At 49.9% G+C, this 27,160-nt stretch overlaps 1 protein-coding gene across 1 annotated transcript in view; it reads right to left on the bottom strand.

Annotated features, from left to right (window-relative positions):
* The window catches only part of LOC137652224 (cytosolic Fe-S cluster assembly factor NUBP2 homolog), an 80,579-nt gene that overhangs the window by 37,338 nt on the left and 16,081 nt on the right, over positions 1-27,160 (bottom strand). The window contains exons 2-4 of the mRNA XM_068385455.1: positions 19,090-19,294; positions 9,820-9,932; positions 624-732 (exon numbers count right to left, since the gene is read on the bottom strand). Coding sequence (XP_068241556.1) covers positions 624-732; positions 9,820-9,932; positions 19,090-19,294 — 427 coding nt within the window. The remainder of the gene's footprint in view (positions 1-623; positions 733-9,819; positions 9,933-19,089; positions 19,295-27,160) is intronic.

The following is a 27,160-nucleotide window of genomic DNA, read 5'->3' as shown; positions in this document are numbered from 1 at the left end:
CGAAAAAGGACTCTCAAACAGATAAACTATTTAATTCAAGATTATTCCACCAAGCTAGTTTACCAAAGTTTCTTACTGCACTATAATCAATTTAGGCAAACAGCAGATATTGTTCATGAACCATAATCTAGTAATAAAGAAATGGTCTCTTTATATGAGACTTTACCTAACAAGAGAAGAAAGTCAGTCATAGACATTCATAGTAAATTCCTATTATTCCTTTGCCAATATATAAAAATCAACTGCTATATAAATGCTATTATTAAGAAAGAAAAGATTGGAATGTATCCCTACACATCCTAAACATTATAATATAGAGCTATGTCATTCATATACAGTACAATACAGAATTGAGAGTAAGAGAGAGAAGGCAAATGAGACTTTCAAAGCATTTTTGAGGATGCCCTAAGCATGCACATCTTGCTATTTTTAAGTAGTCATTTCTTTATTTGATCCCTGGTAAACACTAGTAAGAAACCTGTTATCTACTGTACTTTTTAATTGGAAAGGTAGTGGGACCTTCTCTCTCAGGTCAATCTTTCAAGGACGCTGGTTTAACTTGAAAGAGAATTGTTGCATAAAACGCTGCAAATGTAAATAATTCACTCATAACTGTCGCTTACCTTATATTTTCCATTGTTGATATATGTTCATCAGATGTGCCTGGTGGGGTGTCAATGATTAAGTAGTCAACATTCCAGTCAACACTTGTTAACAACTGTTTGATCATGGCTGCAAAAAAAAAAAAAATTGTCATACCTAAAATACAAAGTTGGCACAAAAAGAGAAAAAAAAAAGAAGAAAAAAAAAAAAAGAGGCCCTAATTTCTAATTGCAATAACTTGTTATTTGTCTATGAAGTACAATAATTTTCATTGGGGAGAAAATTCATTTTTCCATGTCCAGCAAAGCATAGTCTAATATTGTCATGAAATATTTCAATATGAAGTACCGTACAACTTTTATGATTAGGGAAAGATCTGACACGCATATAGGACTTACATTTCCTTAAATATCAAAGGTTGGGAGACTCCAAAAAACATAAACATTTGGAAGAGGTATGACTACAAAAGGCTGATAGTTATGGCTTAAGTGTTTGGAAGAATGACAAATTCGGAGATAATTTGTATTTTTCCTAACCATACAAATCTTAGCTATTTACATGGGGTATTACTTTCGGCGTAGCTGAAATGACGAGCCATTATATTTTTAACGAGGGTTAACTACCCTCTCGCTAGCTAGCAAGGGGGTAGGGGAGAGGTAGCTAGCTACCCCTCCCCCCGCACACCCCGGTGAACTGATTCACTTCGCTTAGAGGTAGGACTTACCTTGGGGGACAGGGCTGGCGGGCAAATATGTGTAAATAGCTAAGGTTTGTATGGTAAGGAAAAATACAAATTATCTCCGAATTTGTCATTTGTTCCGTGGCCGAAATACAAACCACGCTATTTACATGGGGTGACTTCCCAGCCTTACTGGCTTTGGCTTTGCCTGGGGGCTCAGAATCCGAGTGAGCAGCACTCGAGAAAAAGGGTCCCTGCACCTGCACCTCGCAAGTTCCTTGCTCCGCAAGGAACGTGCACCCTACATAAGCTCGTGTGTGGAGGGATGAAGTGTGACTTGTCCTTGGAAGTTGACCTGAAGTTCCTTAGATGGAATTCTAGGCTAGGACGTTCCCAATACAACCTCGTCAGGGTATGGGGGACGTGACAGTATTATCTTAATACTCGGAACACAAGGAAGCATGGTTTGCCTGCAGAGGTTTGAGGTCAGCTATGCAGAGAACCCAGGATGCTGCTTTCCCCAAGAGAGGGGAGGATGAAAAAAGAAGTAAGGGCCAGACATACTTCTTTCATTCATGCAGTCTAAAACCGGGTAACAATGCCCTCAACCTTCTGCTACCTGTCCATTAAGGAGCCTGAGGTTAGACCAGCTGTTGTGTAACCACCACAGGGCCGATAGAAAACGTATCGAAGCTCCTGTGGGTCACGTCCTGAAGGTACTGGGCTGTGAAGGTCGTTTGACGCTTCCAGACTCCAGCTTGTAGCACCTGCGTCACAGAGTACAGTGATACCTCTGGATACGGAAGTTTCTGCTTAGGAAAAATTCAGGATACGAAAAGCGATACAAAGATTTTTATGCCCCAGTATACGAAAAAGTTTTTCAGGATACGAAAAGCTTACGAGATCCCAACTCGTCGCCGAGAGTACAGTACCTTTTTTTCAGGGTATCAACCCTTAATTTAGGTGTACAGGTAACAATACACCTTCACTGATCCAAATGCTTTACATACAGTACCGTAACTTTTATACAGTAGTAAAGAAAACGGACCGTTTTCTTAGGGCTTGGAGGGGATAACTAGGCTATAACTACATTATTGAATAATCTCATGGTGGTTTCTGGAATGGATTAGGCTGTTTTTAACGGTTGGGTTAATTATTGAATGATAGAAATGGCTGCATTGCATGTTTATTACTACAGTTTAGCGTGTTTATGTAAGAAAGGGTGTCTTTTCGTAAGGCTTGGAACGGATTAGGCTATTTACATGTAAAACGCGACTCAGGATACGAAACCGTATCCTGAACGGATTACTTTCGTATCCTGAGGCATCACTGTAGTTCCTCTTGAAGGCCAGGGACGTTGCGATGCCTCTGACGTCGTGTGCTCTAAGGCGACGTGACGGAGGAGGGTCTGGATTCAGGGCGTGATGGATGACCCTCCGAATCCAGGCTGAAAAGGTATTCTTGGTGACCCTCCTCTCCGTCCTTCCTGTGCTCCCAAACAGGGCTTGCACGTGAGGACGAACTGCAGCTGTTCTTAAGATAATACCTCCGACTCCTTACTGGGCATAGTAGGAGATGGTCTGGGTCATCTGTTACAGAACGGAGACTCGAAATCATGAAGGAGTCGAACCGGGGGTCCAGGCTCCAAGATTTTGAGACTAGTGACCAACTCAGGGACGAACCTGAACGTTACCTCCCCCTCTCCTCTTAAATGGGCAACGACGTACGAGAGACCATGAAGTTCGCTGGCACGCTTGGCCAGAGCGAGCAGGAGCACCGTCTTCCAAGTCAGGTGACGATCAGAAGCCTGGCGTCATGGTTCGCAAGAAGGTCTCTTGAGAGCCCTAAGAACCCGAACCATGTTCCATGGAGGAGGTCTCACTTCCGACTGGGGACAGGTAAGTTCGTAGCTTCGTATGAGCGAAGAAAGATCCAGCGAGGAGGAAATGTCTATTCCTTTCAGCCTGCAGGCCAGGCCTAAGGCTGAGCGATAGGCTTTCACCGCCGAGAGCGAAAGGCGCATTCCCTCCCGCAGGTATACAATAATTCCGCTATTGCTGGAATAGTAGCATCAAAGGAAGAGATACCTCTCCCACGACACTAACCACAGAAGACTCTCCACCTCGCCTGGTAGACCCCTGCAGATGACTTTCGCAAGTGTCGAGACATCCGCTCCGCAACTTGTTGCGGAACGCTTCTTTCTGTGAGGGAATGCTGGATAGTCTCCAGGCGTGAGGCCGAAGCGAAGCTACGGCTTTGTGGAAGATGTTACAGTGTGGTTGCTTGAGTAGCTCGTGTCGTGGGGGAAGCTCTCTCGGGAGTTCCGTCAGGGGATGCAGAAGGTCCGGGAACCACTCTGCATGATGCCGTAGCGGAGCTATCAGAGTCATCGACAGGTTGACTGATAGTCTGGTCTGGTTGAGCACTCTTCTCACCAGACAGAACGGTGGGAAGGCGTAGACGTCGATGTTGTCCCACCGTTGTAGGAAGGCATCTTGCCAGAGTGCCTTGGGGTCCGGGACTGGGGAGTAGTACAGCGGCAGCTTGAAGTTCAAGGCTGTCGCGAACAGGACCACAAAGTCAGGACTTTGTTGGCTACTAGAGGGTCCAAAGACCACTCGGCACTCACTATCTGCGAGGCTCTGCTGAGACTGTCGGAGAGCACATTCCTTTGCCCGGAATGAAGCGAGCCGATAGTGGTGTTGAGTGGAAACGGTTCATCTCAGTATCTCTACTGCAAGATGGGAAAGCTGTTATGAAAAGGTACCTCTCTGCTTGTTGAAATAAGCCACTACCGTGGTGATGTTGCTCACGTAGTGACCCGCCAGGGTTGTTGGAACTGTTGAAGGGCCAGTTATACGGCCTTCATTCCTAGCAGATTGATGTGGAGGTACCTTTCTGATCCTGACCATAGGCCTGAGATCCTTTGGTTCAGACGTGCGGCCCCCCCCCTTTTGAAGCGCCCGAGAACAGCATCAAATGCGGGGGAAGAACGCGAAAATCCACTCCCTTCAAAGGTTCCCGTAGGACAACCACCACTGCGGGTCCATTCGTTCCGCAGGTCCCAAGGGACCAGAGTGTCCGGGGAATCGTTGCCTTGGTTCCACCGGGACTTGAGCCGCCGTTGCAGGGATCTCATCCTGAGGCGGCTGTTTGGAACTAGACGGGTCAGGGAGGAAAAGGTGACCTAGGAGATGTAACCAAGATTGGGTTGGAAGCTCTCCTCGTCTGAGGAAAGGTTCTGCGCCTCTCCTCAGCCTTGCTATCCTGTCGACTGATGGGAAGGCTTGTGGAGATTGGTATCTAACATCATGCCTAAATATCCCATTTGTTGGGATGGAAGCAGAGAAGATTTCTCGAGATTTACCATGAACCCTAGATCTTGGCAAAGTCCCAGAGGCTTGCCTCGGTGTCGAAGAAGCGTCGATTCCGAGACTGCCGGGGTTAGCCAGTCATCCAGATAGCGAAGGGGACGGATGCCGATCCTTTGTGGCCACGAAGATATCAGGGTGAACATTCTGGTGAACACCTGCGGTGCTGTGGAGAGATCGAAACACAGCACCTTGAACTGGTAGCCCTTGTTGTCCAGGCTGAATTTCAAGTACTTCCTGGAAGACGGATGGATTGGGATCTGGAAGTACCCGTCCTTCAGATCCAGTGTGCACCTGAAGGATTGTGGTCTCACTGCAAGTCTGAACGACTCTGCTGTTCCTCACTGAACGAAGTTTGTTCGACAAACTTGTTCAGAGCTGATGACGGGTCTCCAGCCTTCAGATGCCTTCTTTACAAGAAAAAGTCGACTGAAGAAGCCGGGGGGAGCCGTCAACGACCTTATGGAGAGCATCTTCTAAAGTATGGACTCGAATTCTGCCCGAAGGGCTAGCCCCTTTGCCGATCCCATGGCATAGGGGCTCAGCGCACTGGATTCGCTGTCAGGGGAGGTAGAGATGTTATGAACGGGACGCGATATCCTTGGCTGATCACGGAGATCATGCAGTAATCGGCCCCGAGTTGCTGCCACCTGAACACGCAACTTTAGGTATCCCCCCCCTGGGGGCAGGGGGGTGCCAATCCTAGCGTCTGCGGCCTCGGCTGCTCCCTCTAGGATTATTGCCTCCCCAGGAGGACTTCGTGTCCTTCTTGTCCCTAACAGGAGGGGGCTGCTGTTTAGACACCTTGTCTTTGCCGTCGGAGCTGGTTCCGATGTCCTAGGCCGATGCGGCTATTGTTGTTGAGGAGCTGGAGGCTTGTAGGGTCCGGATGTAAGCACCTTTGGAGGGGCGAATCGAGATCCAATTTCCTCTACCTCTCAGCTGACCGTACCACGTCCTTGGGCTCAAACAAGCTCTTTCCAAGGATGGAGGAGTGTCTGAGCTTGCCGATATCCACGGTTGGGACTTTCGAGAAGAACCTCTCGGTCACTGCATCTCAATGCTCCAACATCGAGTTTGCCCACAAGTTCGAAACTTGGTGAGCCGGAAAACGATGGTGTTCGTGTCCAAGAGGAGGAAAGTTTCCATGGTCTTCCTGGTGTTCCCCTTGGACAAGTCCTCGGATAACAACAGGAAGCCCGGAGATCCAAGCCAGACGACCAGCCACGAAGTGGCCTGCATGTCACATTCTGCGGCCTTCATCTGGCTCAAGATCTCCGAAGCCGAGAAAGTCCCCTGCTGGGCGGAGAATTTCTCGAGAGAAATTCCCCTGGAATCCATTCCACGGAATGGTGGAGAGGCAGAGCTAAACCAGGCTTCCCCATTAATCTTGAAGTACCTCTTCTGCTGACGGCTGACAGACGCAGTGTCAGCGACCTGCAGGAGGGAAGGGGATCAGGTGATCCTGAGGAGTAGAGATGATGGGGCTTGCCTGAAAAGGAGAAGAATGTTGGCCAGACCTCTCTGAAGCTTCTTCCTGCTCCTGCACGTGTGCTGCTTTGCGTCTACAGGTGAGAGATCGTGCCGACAATGATCTGGAAGTACGCGCTCCAGAATACTCGCCAGGTTGCCCGTGTTGCGAAACCTGACGGGAATCGCGGACGAAATCGCGTTGCCGCTCGCGCGATGGAAAACCGTTGGTTCGCGCGCGGGCGAACATGGGTGTGCATGTGTGCGGGCGCGCATGCGAGTGAGAGCGGGCGCGTGGGCGAATGGGTGCGAGGTCGTAAGGACGAGCGCAGGCGCCTGGGAGACCGATGGCGCGTAAGCGAGCGATGGCGCGTAAGCGAGCGATGGCACGTTGACGAGCGATGGCTCGTAGGCGGGCGAAGGCGCGTTGGCGAGCGGTGGCGCGTTGGCGAGCGGTGGCGCGTTGGCGAGCGGTGGCGCGTTGGCGAGCGGTGGCGCGTTGGCGAGCGGTGGCGCGTTGGCGAGCGTTGGCGCGTTGGCGAGCGGTGGCGCGTTGGCGCGTAGCGACCGATCGCGTACAGGAGAGTTAGCGCGGGGGCGCATAGGAAACCTACGACGAGAGCCCAGGGGTGCCTGTGAGGTGTCTCCTGGGCGGCGCGGTGGGATGTGGAAGCGAGCTGGTGCGTTGGCGAGCGTGTGAGCGCTGGAACTGGAACCGCGCCCACGCGCGCTTGGCGCGAAACTCCAGAAGGGCGCTGCGAGTCCAGAAGAACCTGTGAGCGCCTGTGCGCTAGCGTAGGAACTTCTTGAACTGCGCGCGACGAGGCAGGAACCGGGAGATCATAGGCGCGTAGTTGCGTGGCCAGAAGATATGCGCGGCCAGAAGATATCAGCGAGGGTGCAGAACCAGAGAGATCGTCGGCAAGGAGGCGAAGAAATAAACTCCTTGCCTGCGCCCCAGATCCGGAGATCGTGGGCGCGTGGGTGAACGTTGGCGCGCATTGCGCACATCAGGAAAGGGAGCGCAGATGGGCGCTGGCGAGCAGGTGAACGTGGAGTTCAGCGAAGAAATAATCTCCCTGCTTGCGCCCAGATCCGCGAGGGCGAACGTTGGCACGCATTGCGCACATCAGGAAAGGCCGATCAGATGTGCGCTGGCGAGCAGGCGATCGTGGGCGTTCAGGAGACCGTTGGTGCACAAGGCGCGTAGCCGCACAGAAGGTCCCAGAAGCGTTGGCGATCAGGAGATCTACGGCGAGACTCAGCTACAGGAGATCGCTGGAGTGTTGATTCAGCAGAAGACTGGTCCACAGCAGGAGAGTATTTGCGAACTACTGCGCGCGAGCGCGCAGGAGAACGAGGTTGCACAGGTAAAAACCTGGCACTAAGGGACTTACTCACATTGTGAGATAAGCCCTTTGCCCCGAAGGGACCGGTGCCCGTTGGAAAACGGGGTGGAGTGGCGCCCACTGCGCATCTGCGTCCAGGAACGGAGGTGGAAGACAAGAAGGTCTGGCAGGTGTCGGAGATCGCGAACGATCTGCCGAAAGGTCTAGCGAAGCAGCTGTAACGGTCTGTTCTCGTCGAGGGGATCCTCTGCGGCTGAAGATGAAGACGACCACGGACAGGAGCACCATCATCAGTCCTCCGAAGAGGAGTCTCTGTTAGTGAACTCCCCCGAGGGGGAGAGACACTCGCAGGAGAGGCTGTTGGACTCAGCTGTCCCCTCGAAAGATGTTCGGAGGGGGGGACTGAGCCTTCAGCAACATCAGCAACAACAGCAGGCCGTTGGATCAGCAAGCTGACCATAAAGAGCAACCCTCCGAGGAGGAGCTCCTGCAGTTGCTCAGCCCCTTGAGCGTAGCTGCAAGTGCGACCGCTCAGCACCAAGAGCATAATTGCACGAATTCCAAGGTCCGGCCTTGCAACCACTCAGCCCCTTGAGCATGGTTACAAAAGCGGTCGCTCAGCACCAAGAGCATAACCGCCCGGGGACTAGGAAAAACCAATCAGGAATTATTAAGGTAAGAGAAGTCCCCCCCCCCACCCACCCCTCCTCCCCCCGAAGGGGAAAAAAAAAACTCATACCTGGGAAGGGAACCTCCCTCGGAAGGGAAGTTACCCACCCATGGAGGCGAACCTCCTGAGCGTTCTAAATGAACTAAGGGGCTGACAGTTGTCACGGGAGAACTTCTAGGAGAAGGGAACACGCCCATGACGAAGTCCTAGAAAGGAGGCGGCAACAGCAGACTCCCCAGGCCCAAACAGGACAGCTCTGCTTCGTTGGCACATTAGGCAAACGAAAAACTAGATAGTTAACTGTGAAAATAAAATAAATAATTAGTTAACATTCATTCCCCTGGGGGAACTCCGAAGAGGAACCCCGAGGGAAAAGAACATAAGAATTACGCACCAGGAATGCACCCTACTCCCCCACTGACACTCACGGGAAGGGGGGAAGGCGGAGAACTGTAATAAAAACAGAATTATAACAATTATAACAATTATAATTATGTAATTCATCTAAGAATGTTCACTAATAGAAGAACGAATGAACCCCGAATGGAAGCGTTCTACACAGAGGCTGAAAAGTTAACAAATACAATTAGATTTCATTGAAATAATTGAGACCAAAGAAACAGAGAAGCAACTCAACCCGTAACGGGAAGGAAGCTACCGTAATACGTAGTAGTAATAAAAGGGTGAAAGACCTCAAAAGAGAGAGAGAGAGACCGTAGTCAAACTAAACTCCCATGTTCCCTACGCTGATAGTCCAAGTTCCCCGTCGGGAAGGAGGAACAGCGGGGAAAACAGAATAATAAACCAAGTCAGCGATGACGATTCCCCACGGCGCCCGCCGAAGGGAGGACCAAAGGACCAAGGGAGAGATCGCGACCCATGAAAAGTCACCGTGGGGGCCTGGGACCACACGGAGAAGTTGTCGTACACTACACACACACAGCACAAACACTGAAAAGGAAACTTACTGTATTTCTATAATCAAATATATACATAAACATAAGAATGTTTACATATATATTAAGTATAAGAAAAGTAAGTAATTAAGTAAAGACAAAACATTAATGGCTGCCATGCGAGGACGGGACAGAGACGTCTGCCCACCGTCCGAGCCAAAAGCGAAGTGAATCAGTTCACCGGGATGTGAGGGGGGAGGGGTAGCTAGCTACCTCTCCCCTACCCCCTTGCTAGCTAGCGAGAGGGTAGTTAACCCTCGTTAAAAATCTAATGGCTCGTCATTTCAGCTACGCCGAAAGTAATACCCCATGTAAATAGCGTGGTTTGTATTTCGGTTACGGGACAATTATACTTTATAGAAAATGAGAAAGTTGCTGAAAGATGTGGTGTCCAGATGGAGATGACCTTATTTTGAAATAAGTAGGAGCAAAGGATTATTAATCATATTTCTCAGTGTAAAAGACAAAAGAGAATTGAAAGAACTAAATACATTACAGTACAGTAAATACCTAATCCCATGAAGGGAAACAGAAAATGAAAGCATGAATGATAATGTTCAAAATTTGCAAGTGTGATCTATGAGATAATGAATATGTACAGGGTACTTAATTACTTGTGTTGTAGAAAAAATAATGTACCACTTAAATTTTGTTGGACACATTTATCAAAAAGTTACTTTATGAATAACTTAATGAACAATATATTCCACACTGTACTCACCATTCTTTTTAGGTCCTCTCCATATAACAGCTTCATTTTTAGAGTCAAGAAAAAACGCAATAGAAATTAAACCGAGTTTCTTTTCCTCATCGACATACACAGGAACCCACTTTCTGAAATTACAATTTATATGATTTTATTTGGAAAATTTTTTACCTGCTTTAATGCTGATTCTTTTCAATATAAGCACATTTATATCCCATATGCTATCATTATATTTATCAGCACTATAAAGTAAACAAGATCACATAATCATACTTTTTGACTCTTATTGGGTTAAAGTAAAGAACTTAGTCTAAAGTGATGGGTGGAACTTGTAACAAGGTAATATTTTAAAAGGTGGAAAGCTAGGTAGTGAGAGACCAAAGGGAACGGCAGAAGATTTAAAGACAATGGCATATGCGACCTACGAATCAGCGGCACCTTAAGTGACAAACTACAATAGCCTGTTTGTCCTTGACAACCATCATAAAAATCAGGAAAAAATGACAAATTCGGAGATAATTTGTATTTTTCCTAACCATACAAACCTTAGCTATTTACATTGGGTTTACCTTTTAGCGTAGCTGAAATGACAAGCCAATAGTTTTTAACGAGGGTTAATTACCCCCGCGCTAGTTAGCAGGGTAGGGGGAGGGATAGCTTGCTACCTCTCCCCCCCCCACACACCGGTTATTTGCTTCACTTCACTTAGAGGTAGGACTTGACTTGGGGGCCAGGGTTGGCGGGCAAATATGTGTAAATAGCTAAGGTTTGTATGGTTAGGAAAAATACAAATTATCTCCGAATCTGTCATTTGTTCCGTAACCGAAATACAAACCACGCTATTTACATTGGGTGACTTACCCCTTAGGAAGGGTGGAAAGTCCTCAGCCTTACTGACTTCGGCTTTGCCCGGGGACTCCATCCCTCAGTGAGTAGCACTTGAGAGAAGGAGTCCCTGCACCTCACAAGTTCCTTGCTTCGCTAGGAACGAGTGGCCTACATAAGTTGTGTGTGGAGGAAAGTGTGACTCGTCCTATGAAGTTGACCTTGAGACCTTTAGATAGGAATCTAGGATAGGACGTTCCCAATACCACCTCGTCAGGGTATGGCGGACGCAACAGTATTAAGCTTAATACTAGGAGCACAAGGAAGCATGGGTTACCTGCAGAGGTCGAGGTCAGCTATGCGAGGACCAGGATGCTGCTTCCCCAAGAGAGGGGAGAATGAAGAAAGAAGTAAGGGTCAGACATACTCTTTCATTCACGCAGACTAAAACCGGGTAACAACGCCCTCAACCTACTGCTACTTGTCCATAAAGGAGCCTGAGGTTAGACCAGCTGTTGTGCAGCCACCACAGGGCCGATAGAAAACGTATCGAGGCTCCTGTGGGTCACGTCCTGCAGGTAGTGGACTGTGAAGGTCGTCTGACGCTTCCAGACCCCAGCTTGAAGCACCTGCGTCACAGAGAAGTTTCTCTTGAAGGCCAGGGACGTAGCAACACCCCTGACATCGTGTGCCCTAGGGCGACGTGACGGAGGAGGGTCTGGATTCAAGGCGTGGTGGATAACCCTTCGAATCCAAGCTGAGAAGGTGTTCCTGGTGACCCTCCTCTTCGTCCTGCCTGTGCTCACAAACAATGCTCGCACTTGAGGACGGACTGCAGCCGTTCTCATCAAGTAGTACCTCAGACACCTCACTGGACATAGTAGCAGCTGGTCTGGGTCGCTTGTTACAGAGCGGAGACTCGCGATCCTGAAAGAGTCGAACCGAGGATCCGGCACTCCAGGATTCTGAGTCTTGGCCACAAACTCAGGGACGAACCTGAACGTTACCTCCCCCCATCCCCTTGAATGGGCGATGTCGTACGAGAGACCATGAAGTTCACTAACCCGCTTGGCCGAAGCCAAAGCGAGCAGGAAAGCCGTCTTCCAAGACAGGTGGCGATCAGAGGCCTGGCGTAATGGTTCGAAGGGAGATCTCTTAAGAGCCCTGAGGACCCGAACCACGTTCCAAGGAGGAGGTCTCACTTCCGACTGGGGGCAGGTAAGCTCATAGCTACGTATGAGTAGAGAGAGTTCTAGCGAGGAAGAAATGTCCACGCCTTTCAGCCTGAAGGCCAAGCTTAAGGCTGAGCGATAGCCTTTCACTGCCGAGACAGAAAGGCGCATTTCCTCCCGCAGATATACGAGGAACTCCGCTATTGCTGGAATAGTGGCATCGAGTGGAGAGATACCCCTCCCACGACACCAACCACAAAAGACTCTCCACTTCGCCTGGTAGACTCCCTCAGAGGACCTTCGCAGGTGCCGAGACATTCTCTCCGCAACCTGTTGCGAAAAGCCTCTCTCCGTGAGGAGACGCTGGATAGTCTCCAGGCGTGAAGCCGAAGCGAGGCCACGGCCTTGTGAGGGACGTTGGAGTGGGGTTATCTGAGAAGCTCGTGTCGTGGAGGAAGTTCCCTCGGGAGCTCCGTCAGGAGCTGCAGAAGGTCCGGAAACAATTCCTCGTGATGCCATAGCGAAGCTACCAGAGTCATCGAACAGTTGACCGATAGTCTGGTCCTGTTGAGCACCCTTCTCATCAGACAGAACGGTGGGAAGGCGTACACGTCGATGTTGTCCCACCGTTGCTGGAAAGCATCTTGCCAGAGAGCCTTGGGGTCCGGGACTGGGGAGCAGTATAGAGGCAGCTTGAAATTCAACGCTGTCGCGAACAGGTCCACGGTCGGGGAACCCCACAAAGTCAGGACTTTGTTGGCTATCTGAGGATCCAAAGACCACTCGGTACTCACTATCTGCGAGGCCCTGTTCAGACTGTCGGCGAGCACATTCCTCTTGCCAGGAATGAAGCGAGCTGATAGTGTTATCGAGTGGACTTCGGTCCACCTCAGAATCTCTACTGCAAGATGGGATAGCTGCTGCGAAAAAGTGCCTCCCTGCTTGTTGATATAAGCCACTACCGTGGTGTTGTCGCTCATCACCACCACGGAATGACCCGCCAGGGTCCGTTGGAACTGTTGAAGAGCCAGAAAGACGGCCTTCAATTCTAGCAGCTTGATGTGCAGGTACTTTTCTGATTCTGACCAAAGGCCTGAGGTCCTCTGGTTCAGAACGTGCGCCCCCCACCCTTCTTTTGACGCGTCCGAAAACCGTGTCAATTCCGGGGGGAGGACGAGAAGACTCACTCCCTTCCGCAGGTTCTCGTCGACCAGCCACCACCGCAAGTCCGTCCGTTCCAAAGATCCTATCGGGACCTGAACGTCCGGGGAACCGGATCCTTGATTCCACCGGGACTTGAGCCGCCACTGCAGGGATCTCATCCTGAGGCGGCTGTTTGGAACCAGACGAGCCGGGGAGGACAGGTGACCTAAGAGACGCAACCACGATTGGGCAGGAAGCTCTTCTCGCCTGAGGAAGGGTTCCGCCACCCTCCTCAGCCTTGCTATCCTGTCGTCTGATGGAAAGGCTTTGTGGAGATTGGTGTCTATCAGCATGCCTAGATAAACCAGTCGTTGGGACGGCTGCAGAGAGGACTTCTCGAGGTTTACCACGATCCCCAGATCCTGGCAAAGACCTAGAAGCCTGTCTCGGTGCCAAAGAAGGGTCGACTCCGAGTCTGCTAGGATCAGCCAGTCGTCCAGATAGCGAAGGAGACGAATGCCGTTCCTATGCGCCCAAGATGAAATCAGGGTGAACACTCTGGTGAACACCTGAGGAGCTGTGGAGAGACCGAAACACAGCACCTTGAACTGGTAGATCTTGTCGTCTAGGCAGAATCTCAAGTACTTCCTGGAAGATGGATGGATTGGGATCTGGAAGTACGCGTCCTTTAGATCCAGTGTGCACATGAAGTCTAGAGGTCTCACCGCAAGTCTGACCGTGTCCGCTGTCTCCATGCTGAACCGAGTTTGCTCTCCTGGAGAGCACCCTTCTTGAGCATGGTCTCGACTTCCACCCGAAGGGCCAGCCCCTTTGCCGATCCCGTGGCATAGGAGCTCAACGACACTGGATTCGCTGTCAGGGGAGGTTGAGATGTTATGAACGGGACGCGATAGCCTTGGCCGATCACTGAAACCGTCCAAGCATCGGCCCCGTGTTGCTGCCACCTGTGCGCGCAACGTTGAAGGCATCCCCCCACAGGTGGACACGCAGGGGGACTGCCACTCCTAGGGTTTGCGGCCGCGGTCGCTCCCTCTAGGAGTCTTGCCTCCCCAGGAGGACTTACCGCCCCTCTTGACCTTGGCTGGAAAGGGCTGGGGCTTAGACACCACTTTCTTAGCTGCCGGTGCCTGCTTCGGTGCCTTACGAGGCTGCTGCTGCTGTTGCTGCGGAGCTGGAGGCTTATAGGACCGAGCTGTAAGGGCCCTATGGAGGAGGGAGTCCGTGCTAGATTTCCTCCACCTCTCAGCCGTTCGCTCCATATCCTGTGGCTCCAACAGATTCTCCCCAAGGAGGGAAGCATGTCTGAGCCTACAGACATCCACGGCGGGGACCTTCGGGTGGAACCTCTCGGTCACCGCATCGTGCCGCTTCAACACCGACTTGGCCCACAGGGTGGTGACCTGGTGCGCCAGGAACTCGATGGAGCGGGTGCCCGAGAGTAAGAAGGTCTCCAGGGCCTTCCTATTGGTCTCCTTAGACAAGTCCTCGGAGCGCAATAGGATGCCCAGAGTTCCTAGCCATATATCCAGCCACGAAGTGGCCTGCATGGCGCACTTCGCGACCTTCTCATGGCTCAGGATCTCCGACGCCGAGAACGACACCTGCCGGGCAGAGAGCTTCTCGAGGGGAACTCCCTTAGCCAGCTCTTCTACGGAGTGTTGGAGAGGAAGAGCGAGACTAGACTCACCCAAGATCTCAAAATACCTCCTCTCCTGGAGACGAGGAGGTGGGATGAGTTTGTTCCCGGCAGAGGAACGACTGGAGGAGGCAAGAATCGCGAGCTGGGCATTGGCCCTGGCTCTGGCACTCTTCAATCCCTGGGACCAGGGCAGAGCCGCACTGGTCTTAGGGGCCTTCTGAACATCGAACACTTGGTCCAGGACCGTGTCCTTGCCTTCTCGGGGGGCGATCACGGGGTCCATGAACCCGTTGAGTTGCCTCATCAGGCTCAGGACCTGCCAGAAGGCATGTTCAGATTCCTGCTGGTCTCCTCCTTGCGGGCTGGCAGCTAAGTCTCCCGTCCCCGGAATCTCTTCCTGGGGCGAAGCGTGGACGTTCCCCCGGGGAGCAGCGGGTTCCTGGAAAATCCTTGAAGACGATTTCGGGATGGTCTTGGAGTCCTTGGGTTCCCTCCTGGGAGGGATAAAGGATCCCAACAAAGAGGTTCGGAGAGCCCCTTCCGCGCGAGACGATTCTCCTCCATGAAGAGAAGGCTCCCCCCTTGGTGCCGAGGGGGAGACTATCGCCTCACTGGACTCATCCGAGGACGGAAAATCCTCGTCCACGGGAGAAGGAGAAAACGCCTGCGAAGGGGATAGGGCCTTTTCGACGGACCTCTTAGGAACCAACTTCTTCCTGGGGGAAGTCACCACGAAGTCCACTCCTCTCTTTCTCTTCAGCGGAGGTGAGGCAGCCGTTGGTTTGTTCCCCTGATCGGCGAGTGCTGGCTTCATAACCCTCAATAACGCCCGCATCAGAGGACCAAACTAAGTCTGTCGCTCCACGGACACAGAGTCCAAAATCCCCGCTGGAGGGAAAGGGATCGGGCGATCCTTCGGAGTGGACACCACTGGACCTGCCTGAAAAGGAAAGGGGGAAGAAAGACGCACTGACCTCTCTGAAGTGTCTTCCCTGTCCTGCACAATGGTCCTGCGCTTTGGTGGAGGTGATCCTGAGCGCGGTCTGGTGACACGCGTTCCTGCTACTGTCACTGGCTGTGAAATTCGGCGCGAACGGTGGTCGCGCGAAGGCGAACGGTCGCCCGGGTGCGCAGGTGAGCGGTCGCGCGGGCGCGCAGGTGAGCGGTCGCGCGGGCGCGCAGGCGAGTGGGCGCGAGGGCGTACAGGCGAACGAGCGCGTGGGCGAGCCGGTGAACGAATGCGTTGGCGCGTCGGCGAGGGAACGCGTTGTCACGCGGGCGAGCGAGAACGCTCCAAAGATCGCTGGCGACGTTGGTCAGGAGACCTGTAGCGCGTGGGAGAGTGATTGCGAGCAGGCGATCGGTGATGCGCTGGCAAACGCTGGCGCGCAGGCGAGCGATGGCGCGTTGGCGCGTTGGCGCATGGTGACGCGTTGGCGAGCGATAGCGCGTAGGTCGCGCAGGTGAACGACCGCGCGAGGGCGAGCTAACAGACGGCGACCCATGTCCTTCCAGATACTCTGGGCGACGGCGCGTTGGAGAACGCATGCACGCAGGCGATAGGTCACGCGGGCGATAGCTGACGCGTAGGAGAACGTTGACAAGCAGGCGATTGTTGAATCGTCTGTGATCGCTGGCGAGCAAGAGGGCGACGCGTGGAATCCTGTGAAGGAACAGTCGGCGCGGCGCTTTCACGAACAGGAACAGGAAGCGCGTGGGAACGTGGGCGAACATGTGTTTTAGAAACACGTGCTGGAGAACGCGAGCGATGTTGTGCAGGAACAAACTGAGGATCGCGAGGGCGCTCAGGAGACTGATGGCGCGCAGGGCGCACAACAGGAACTGCAGGATATTCGGAGACCACAGGGGAGCGCTGGCAAGCAGAAGGGCGATGGTCCTCAGAAGAGCGCTGACGAACAGGAGAGCGCTGACGAACAGGAGAGCGCTGACGGTCAGAAGAGCGCTGACGGTCAGAAGAGCGCTGACAGTCAGAAGAGCGCTGACGAGCAAGAGCGCCTGTGCGCCAACACTGCAGAAGGGCGAGCAGGGGAACGCTGGCGCGCTGGGCGCTCTTCAGAAACAACAGGTTGAAGGATGTCCTCAGGAGAGCGCTGGCGAGAAGAGGGGCGATCATCAGGAGAGCGCTGGCGAACAGGAGATCGCTGACGAACAGGAGAGCGCTGACGAGCAGGAAAGCGCCTGTGCGCTAACACTGCACGCGTAAGGGAAGAATACCTTTGCCCCGAAGGGACCGTTGCCCGTCGGGTGACGAGGTCAGGTTGCTGAACATCTGCCCCAGAAGTGGAAGGTCTGGAAGGCGTAGGATACCGATCCCCAGAGAGGTCTAATGAAGCTGGAGCTGCAGGCTGTTTACGGCGAGGAGAGTCCCCTTCGGAGGAAGAAGGAGAAGATCCAAAAAGGCGCCTCTTAGCACCCTTATAAGGAGACGGGAGGACCTTGTGACGCAGCGGACGGTGAGCCTTACGGCGAAGGCGGCCACGAGGAAGATCGTCAGGACCATCAGTTCTCCGAAGGGGTGTCTCAGTCAAAGCACTGCCCTTAGAGGGAAGCTGGACAGCAGAAGAGCCCGTAGGACTCCCTTCCCCCTTCGAAGGATGTACGGAAGGGGGAGGAGAGCCGTCAGCACCAACATCCACAACTGCACCTGCAGAGGATTGCCCCGCCCCGTCGGAGGCCTCTGCCACCACGACGTTGACGATAGACAGAGGATCTACCTCTGCTATCACCGGCAACTGCTTAACGGCGGCCCCCAACTGGACAAGGTCAATCAGGGCAACCCTGGAGGGCAAGCCCTTAAGCCCCAGGGAAGCCCAAATCTGAAAAAGATCATCGTTAGACAAAGATTCATCAATAACCTCCCCCGGGGGAGGAGGGGGAACCGCCCCGCTATGGGAGGCGACGCCCTATCCCCCCACCCAAGGTCGGGAAACAGAACTAGGGCCTGCGCTCCCACTCGGCCGACTCTCCTTAGGAGCCGAACGAGGGGGAGCTTCGGAGGAGGTTTGGGCGGCGAAAGAAGTCCCGAGAACCTTCCTCCTTCAAGGCAACCCCGGAAGGAGAACTGTCTCTCTTGGACTTCTTCTTACGCCGGCGGCCAAACCTCTCCCACTGGGAGGCAGACCACTCCCTGCACTCACTGCACTTATTTTCCTGATCACACCGTCGGCCTCGACACTGCGGGCAAAGGGTGTGAGGATCAGTGTCCACGGCCGACATAAAAATACCACAAGGGCGGCCGGCAATTCCAGGGCACGTACACATAGTAATCATAAAGGTGGTCAACTTCTAACACACACACACAAACTGAAAGAGAAAGCAGAAAAAGATTAAAGGCTGTCAACGAGGACGATGGACAGACACATCTGTTCATCGCCGGAGCCAAAAGTGAAGTGAAGCAAATCACCGGTGTGTGGGGGGGGAGGGGTAGCAAGCTATCCCTCCCCCTACCCCCGCTAACTAGCGCGGAGGTAATTAACTCTCGTTAAAAACTATTGGCTCGTCATTTCAGCTACGCTAAAAGGTAAACCCAATGTAAATAGCGTGGTTTGTATTTCGGTTACGGAACAAATTAATAATTCAGGATAACTTGGAATGTAAGAGAATAAAACATTAAGGTATGATAAAAGGAAAGGTTAATGATAAACATAGCCCATTATTACAGTCCAAACTTAATTTTTGTAGTTTATTTGGCATTATACTATCAGTGATATAGGCCTAATGCATTTTGTGAAGTTGATGGATTTCACTTGATAGGTCTTTAATGTCAAATTACTTTAGATATCAATGACAATATCTAAATCAATATGTATCCTGATTAGTTTAAATGGATCATTGGTGACTTATAAACTGTGGGTCCCAAGTTCAAACTGTACCCACAGTTTGATAGATTTTACTGAAAAACACTACTTTCCTTTTAAGCAAAATATGTGGGGGATTGAGGCCTTTGGGTCTACCAGTTGATTCATCAGTAGTTATTGTTTGGTCTTAGCTTCAGTGCTGATTATATATGTATATGTTTGGTTTCTAGGACAATGTGCAGCATGGAAACAATCTATCACTTGCCTCTGCCTCTATTGCACTAAATTTCACCTAATGAAAGTCATTTTTTAATCATTATCTGCATTGCAGGAATTAAACATAGGGAGAATACTACTATACCATAGCATATGACAATCTGAATCAATTACTGGAGTAAATTACTAACAATATAAAATGAAAGTGATAATAAAATGGCTAGTAATGTACAGGTGCTGTTCATTATTTCTACATCTTAAAACAATGAATACTAAGCAGCTGAGTCTACAAATTTATCATAATGTTTCAATAAGATAAATTTCTCTAAACCCTGAGAGATGGTACGAGAGGCTTGCAACCAAGTGATGCCTCAAATGAGTAACCTACTGTATCACCATATTAAATTCTAACACCATAATATCAAGCAAAAAAATCACAGCCAAAACTGACCCATTCGGATGTGTTAGAACATCTTTTCCCTCTACTCCAAGCATTCTTGGTATTGAAGGTCCACACAAATCTACATCCAAGATACCAACCCGGTGGCCTGCAGCTCTCAATGTTAATGCCAATTGTACAGTTGCTGTACTTTTCCCAACACCACCTTTTCCAGATAAAACTAGTAAGGTATCCCCTACACCTTCCAAAACAGCATCTGAAAGAAATCAAAAGATTACAAAATGTATTACTAAAAATGCTGAGTAATGACTCAAAGCAAATACCAATCAAGCATAAAATGTGGTACAGGTACTTTACTCTTTGTTAAAATGCAGTGAGGAAAATAATTTGTTAAATGTATTTGGAAGATTTTCTTTTTATTAACCCCTTCGCTACTGCATTGTTGCACTGCAACCTACCCCAGCATACCGCTTAAGAACCCCCTTTGCCAGTATATCAACATTTACTTGAAGCCAATAATAATGATAATATAATAGCAAAAATAATATAAAAGTATGATGGTAATAATATATTTTAATTATAAAATAAATTTTTGAATATACTTACCCGGTGAATATATATAGCTGCAAAAACTGTAAAAAACTCGCCAGCGATCGCTATACAGGTTGCGGGTGTGCCCATCAGCGCCAACTGTCGGCCAGATACCATACTCAATGTAAACAAAGACTCAATTTCTTCTCATCCCACTGCGTCTCTATTGGGGAGGAAGGGAGGGTCGTTTAATTTATATATTCACCGGGTAAGTATATTCAAAAATTTATTTTATAATTAAAATATCATTTTTAAATATTTAACTTAGCCGGTGAATATATATAGCTGATTCACACCCAGGGTGGTGGGTAGAGACCAGTTAAATATGTTTACATCTTATGAGCTAAGAGTTTTTATTTCATTTTAGAAGTTATCAATATAACAAAAACAAAATAAATAGGTACCTGGTAAGGAAGTCGACTTAGACGATTACTCTGCCTTATAAGTACGTCTTCCTTACGGAGCCTCGCGATCCTCTTAGGATGCTGACAGACCCCTAGGAGCTGAAGTATCAAGGGCTGCAACCCATACAACAGGACCTCATCAAACCCCTAATCTGGGCGCTCTCAAGAAATGACTTTGACCACCCGCCAAATCAACCAGGATGCGAAAGGCTTCTTAGCCTTCCGGACAACTCATAAAAACAACATTAAAAACATTTCAAGAGACAGATTAAAAGGATATGGAATTAGGGAATTGTAGTGGTTGAGCCCTCACCCACTACTGCACTCGCTGCTACGAATGGTCCCAGTGTGTAGCAGTTCTCGTAAAGAGACTGGACATCTTTCAAGTAAAATGACGCGAACACTGACTTGCTTCTCCAATAGGTTGCGTCCATTATACTTTGCAGAGATCTATTTTGCTTAAAGGCCACGGAAGTTGCTACAGCTCTAACTTCGTGCGTCTTCACCTTAAGCAAAGCTCGGTCTTCCTCACTCAGATGTGAATGAGCTTCTCGTATTAACAATCTGATAAAGTATGACAAAGCATTCTTTGACATAGGCAAGGATGGTTTCTTAACTGAACACCATAAAGCTTCAGATTGGCCTCGTAAAGGTTTAGTACGCTTTAAATAGAACTTAAGAGCTCTAACAGGGCATAAGACTCTTTCTAGTTCATTGCCTACGATCTCCGATAAGCTGGGAATATCGAAAGATTTAGGCCAAGGCCGAGAAGGCAGCTCATTTTTGGCTAAAAAACCAAGTTGCAGCGAACAAGTAGCTTTTTCCGACGAAAATCCGATGTTCTTGCTGAAGGCATGAATCTCACTGACTCTTTTAGCCAAGGCTAAGCATACCAGGAAAAGAGTCTTAAGAGTGAGATCTTTCAGGGAGGCTGATTGTAAAGGCTCAAACCTGTTTGACATGAGGAATCTTAGTACCACGTCTAAATTCCACCCAGGGGTAGCCAAACGACGCTCCTTGGTGGTCTCAAAAGACTTAAGGAGGTCTTGCAGATCTTTATTGTTGGAAAGATCTAAGCCTCTATGCCGGAAGACCGATGCCAACATGCTTCTGTAGCCCTTGATAGTGGGAGCTGAAAGGGAACGTCCTTTTCTCAGGTATAAGAGAAAATCAGCTATTTGAGCTACAGAGGTACTGGTCGAGGATACAGAAACTGACTTGCACCAGTCTCGGAAGACTTCCCACTTCGATTGGTAGACTCTAATGGTAGACGCTCTCCTTGCTCTAGCAATCGCACTGGCTGCCTCCTTCGAAAAGCCTCTAGCTCTCGAGAGTCTTTCGATAGTCTGAAGGCAGTCAGACGAAGAGCATGGAGGCTTTGGTGTACCTTCTTTACGTGTGGCTGACGTAGAAGGTCTACTCTTAGAGGAAGACTTCTGGGAACGTCTACTAACCATCGAAGTACCTCGGTGAACCATTCTCTCGCTGGCCAGAAGGGAGCAACTAACGTCAACCTTGTCCCTTCGTGAGAGGCGAACTTCTGCAGTACCTTGTTGACAATCTTGAACGGTGGGAATGCGTAGAGATCCAGATGTGACCAATCTAGGAGGAAGGCATCTATATGTATTGCTGCTGGGTCCGGGACTGGGGAGCAATAGATTGGAAGCCTCTTGGTCAGCGAGGTTGCAAAGAGATCTATGGTTGGTTGACCCCAAGTGGCCCAAAGTCTCTTGCACACATCCTTGTGGAGGGTCTATTCGGTTGGAATTACTTGCCCTTTCCGACTGAGACAATCTGCTATGACGTTCAAGTCGCCTTGGATGAACCTCGTTACTAGGGAGATGTCTTGACCTTTTGACCAGATGAGCAGGTCCCTTGCGATCTCGTACAACGTCAGTGAGTGGGTACCTCCTTGTTTGGAGATGTACGCCAAGGCCGTGGTGTTGTCCGAGTTTACTTCCACCACTTTGCCTCGAAGGAGATACTCGAAGCTTTTCAAGGCCAGATGAACTGCCAACAGCTCCTTGCAGTTGATATGCAAGCTCCTCTGACTCGAGTTCCACAGACCTGAGCATTCCCGACCGTCCAGTGTCGCGCCCCAGCCCAAGTCCGATGCGTCCGAGAAGAGAACGTGATTGGGAGTCTGAACAGCCAGGGGAAGACCCTCTCTTAGGTTGATATTGTCCTTCCACCAAGTCAGACAAGACTTTATCTTTCCGGAAATCGGGATCGAGATCGCCTCTAGCGTCTTGTCCTTTTTCCAGTGAAAACCCAGATGGAATTGAAGAGGACGGAGGTGTAGTCTTCCTAGTGATACAAATTGTTCCAGGGATGACAGCGTCCCTACCAGACTCATCCACAGCCTGACTGAGCAGCGTTCCTTCTTCAGCATCTTCTGGATGGATAGCAGGGCTTGATCTATTCTGGGGGCCGACGGAAAAGCCCGAAAAGCTAGACTGTGAATCTCCATCCCTAAATACAGAATAGTTTGGGATGGGACCAGCTGCGACTTTTCCAAATTGACTAGGAGTCCCAATTCCTTGGTCAGATCTAGAGTCCACTTTAGATCCTTCAGACAGCGACGACTGGAAGAGGCTCTGAGAAGCCAGTCGTCCAAATAAAGGGAGGCTCGGATGTCCGATAAGTGGAGGAATTTGGCTACATTCCTCATCAGCCTCGTAAACACGAGAGGAGCTGTGCTTAGGCCAAAGCACAGGGCCCGAAAATGATATTTTAATTATAAAATAAATTTTTGAATATACTTACCCGGTGAATATATATAGCTGCAACTCTGTTGCTCGACAGACAAAAAACTGTAAAAAACTCGCCAGCGATCGCTATACAGGTTGCGGGTGTGCCCATCAGCGCCAACTGTCGGCCAGATACCATACTCAATGTAAACAAAGACTCAATTTCTTCTCATCCCACTGCGTCTCTATTGGGGAGGAAGGGAGGGTCGTTTAATTTATATATTCACCGGGTAAGTATATTCAAAAATTTATTTTATAATTAAAATATCATTTTTAAATATTTAACTTAGCCGGTGAATATATATAGCTGATTCACACCCAGGGTGATGGGTAGAGACCAGTTAAATATGTTTACATCTTATGAGCTAAGAGTTTTTATTTCATTTTAGAAGTTATCAATATAACAAAAACAAAATAAATAGGTACCTGGTAAGGAAGTCGACTTAGACAATTACTCTCCCTTATAAGTACGTCTTCCTTACGGAGCCTCGCGATCCTCTTAGGATGCTGACAGACCCCTAGGAGCTGAAGTATCAAGGGCTGCAACCCATACAACAGGACCTCATCAAACCCCTAATCTGGGCGCTCTCAAGAAATGACTTTGACCACCCGCCAAATCAACCAGGATGCGAAAGGCTTCTTGGCCTTCCGGACAACCCATAAAAACAACATTAAAAACATTTCAAGAGACAGATTAAAAGGATATGGAATTAGGGAATTGTAGTGGTTGAGCCCTCACCCACTACTGCACTCGCTGCTACGAATGGTCCCAGTGTGTAGCAGTTCTCGTAAAGAGACTGGACATCTTTCAAGTAAAATGACGCGAACACTGACTTGCTTCTCCAATAGGTTGCATCCATTATACTTTGCAGAGATCTATTTTGCTTAAAGGCCACGGAAGTTGCTACAGCTCTAACTTCGTGCGTCTTCACCTTAAGCAAAGCTCGGTCTTCCTCACTCAGATGTGAATGAGCTTCTCGTATTAACAATCTGATAAAGTATGACAAAGCATTCTTTGACATAGGCAAGGATGGTTTCTTAACTGAACACCATAAAGCTTCAGATTGGCCTCGTAAAGGTTTAGTACGCTTTAAATAGAACTTAAGAGCTCTAACAGGGCATAAGACTCTTTCTAGTTCATTACCTACGATCTCCGATAAGCTGGGAATATCGAAAGATTTAGGCCAAGGCCGAGAAGGCAGCTCATTTTTGGCTAAAAAACCAAGTTGCAGCGAACAAGTAGCTTTTTCCGACGAAAATCCGATGTTCTTGCTGAAGGCATGAATCTCACTGACTCTTTTAGCCGAGGCTAAGCATACCAGGAAAAGAGTCTTAAGAGTGAGATCTTTCAGGGAGGCTGATTGTAACGGCTCAAACCTGTTTGACATGAGGAATCTTAGTACCACGTCTAAATTCCACCCAGGGGTAGCCAAACGACGCTCCTTAGTGGTCTCAAAAGACTTAAGGAGGTCTTGCAGATCTTTATTGTTGGAAAGATCTAAGCCTCTATGCTGGAAGACCGATGCCAACATGCTTCTGTAGCCCTTGATAGTGGGAGCTGAAAGGGAACGTCCTTTTCTCAGGTATAAGAGAAAATCAGCTATTTGAGCTACAGAGGTACTGGTCGAGGATACAGAAACTGACTTGCACCAGTCTCGGAAGACTTCCCACTTCGATTGGTAGACTCTAATGGTAGACGCTCTCCTTGCTCTAGCAATCGCACTGGTTGCCTCCTTCAAAAAGCCTCTAGCTCTCGAGAGTCTTTCGATAGTCTGAAGGCAGTCACACGAAGAGCGTGGAGGCTTTGGTGTACCTTCTTTACGTGTGGCTGACGTAGAAGGTCTACTCTTAGAGGAAGACTTCTGGGAACGTCTACTAACCATCGAAGTACCTCGGTGAACCATTCTCTCGCTGGCCAGAAGGGAGCAACTAACGTCAACCTTGTCCCTTCGTGAGAGGCGAACTTCTGCAGTACCTTGTTGACAATCTTGAACGGTGGGAATGCGTAGAGATCCAGATGTGACCAATCTAGGAGGAAGGCATCTATATGTATTGCTGCTGGGTCCGGGACTGGGGAGCAATAGATTGGAAGCCTCTTGGTCAGCGAGGTTGCAAAGAGATCTATGGTTGGTTGACCCCAAGTGGCCCAAAGTCTCTTGCACACATCCTTGTGGAGGGTCCATTCGGTTGGAATTACTTGCCCTTTCCGACTGAGACAATCTGCTATGACGTTCAAGTCGCCTTGGATGAACCTCGTTACTAGGGAGATGTCTTGACCTTTTGACCAGATGAGCAGGTCCCTTGCGATCTCGTACAACGTCAGTGAGTGGGTACCTCCTTGTTTGGAGATGTACGCCAAGGCCGTGGTGTTGTCCGAGTTTACTTCCACCACTTTGCCTCGAAGGAGATACTCGAAGCTTTTCAAGGCCAGATGAACTGCCAACAGCTCCTTGCAGTTGATATGCAAGCTCCTCTGACTCGAGTTCCACAGACCTGAGCATTCCCGACCGTCCAGTGTCGCGCCCCAGCCCAAGTCCGATGCGTCCGAGAAGAGAACGTGATTGGGAGTCTGAACAGCCAGGGGAAGACCCTCTCTTAGGTTGATATTGTCCTTCCACCAAGTCAGACAAGACTTTATCTTTCCGGAAATCGGGATCGAGACCGCCTCTAGCGTCTTGTCCGTTTTCCAGTGAAAACCCAGATGGAATTGAAGAGGACGGAGGTGTAGTCTTCCTAGTGATACAAATTGTTCCAGGGATGACAGCATCCCTACCAGACTCATCCACAGCCTGACTGAGCAGCGTTCCTTCTTCAGCATCTTCTGGATGGATAGCAGGGCTTGATCTATTCTGGGGGCCGACAGAAAAGCCCGAAAAGCTAGACTGTGAATCTCCATCCCTAAATACAGAATAGTTTGGGATGGGACCAGCTGCGACTTTTCCAAATTGACTAGGAGTCCCAATTCCTTGGTCAGATCTAGAGTCCACTTTAGATCCTTCAGACAGCGACGACTGGAAGAGGCTCTGAGAAGCCAGTCGTCCAAATAAAGGGAGGCTCGGATGTCCGATAAGTGGAGGAATTTGGCTACATTCCTCATCAGCCTCGTAAACCCGAGAGGAGCTGTGCTTAGGCCAAAGCACAGGGCCCGAAACTGGTAAACCACATCTTCGAAGACGAATCTCAGAAAAGGTTGGGAGTCTGAGTGAATGGGGATATGGAAGTAGGCGTCCCTTAGGTCTAGCGAGACCATCCAGTCTTCCTTTCTGACCGCTGCTAAGACTGACTTTGTGGTCTCCATGGAGAACTTCGTCTTTGTGACAAAGACATTCAGAGCACTGACGTCTTGCACCGGTCTCCAACCTCCTGTCTTCTTTGAAACTAGGAAGAGACGGTTGTAAAATCCCGGTGATCGAAGGTCCGAGACTTTGACCACCGCTCCCTTCTCTAGCAAAAGAGACACTTCCAGTTTCAGGGCTTGTCTCTTTTCTTCCTCTCTGTACCTGGGAGAGAGATCGATGGGGGACGTCGCTAGAGGGGGTTTGCGTACAAAAGGGATTTTGTACCCCTCTCTGAGTAACTTCACAGATTGTTGATCTGCGCCTCTCTTCTCCCAGGCTTGCCAGAAGTTCTTGAGTCTGGCTCCCACTGCTGTCTGAAGTTGCGGGCAGTCAGACTCTGCCCTTGGAGGACTTGGGTCCTTTCCTCTTCCCTCGTTTCCCTTCGGCACGAGCACCTCCTCTGCTGGAGGCTCTGCCACGAAAGGGCGGAATAAAGCGAGACGCTGGAGTGTCTATCCTTGGTCTAGCAGACAATGTAGGCAAAGGGGGAGCTTTGCGAGCCGAGGACGCAACTAGATCATGGGTGTCCTTCTGAACTAACGATGCGGCAATTTCCTTTACCAAGACTTCAGGAAACAGGCACTTGGAAAGGGGAGCAAAGAGAAGTTCAGATCTCTGGCATGGCGTAACTCCAGCAGACAGGAAAGAACAGAGAGACTCTCGCTTCTTCAGGACTCCGGACGTGAATGAGGCAGCTAGCTCATTGGACCCATCACGGACGGCCTTGTCCATGCAGGACATAATGAGCAAGGAAATATCCTTATCTGGTGAAGAGATTTTCCTGCTCAGGGCTCCTAAGCACCAGTCTAAAAAGTTAAAGACTTCGAAAGCCCTAAATATCCCTTTAAGAAGGTGGTCCAGGTCCGATGGTGACCAACAAACCTTCGAGCGTCTCATGGCAAGGCGGCGGGGAGAGTCTACAAGACTTGAGAAGTCGCCCTGGGCAGAGGCAGGAACTCCCAAGCCGAGAACTTCTCCCGTGGCATACCAGACGCTCGATCTAGAAGAGAGTTTAGATGGGGGAAAGGCAAATGCTGTC

The sequence above is a fragment of the Palaemon carinicauda genome, chromosome 13 (assembly GCF_036898095.1).
Source record: "Palaemon carinicauda isolate YSFRI2023 chromosome 13, ASM3689809v2, whole genome shotgun sequence".
Taxonomy (NCBI): Eukaryota; Metazoa; Arthropoda; class Malacostraca; order Decapoda; family Palaemonidae; genus Palaemon; species Palaemon carinicauda.
The sequence above is the reverse complement of the archived record's forward strand: the minus strand, read 5'-3'. Positions and strand labels throughout refer to the sequence as shown.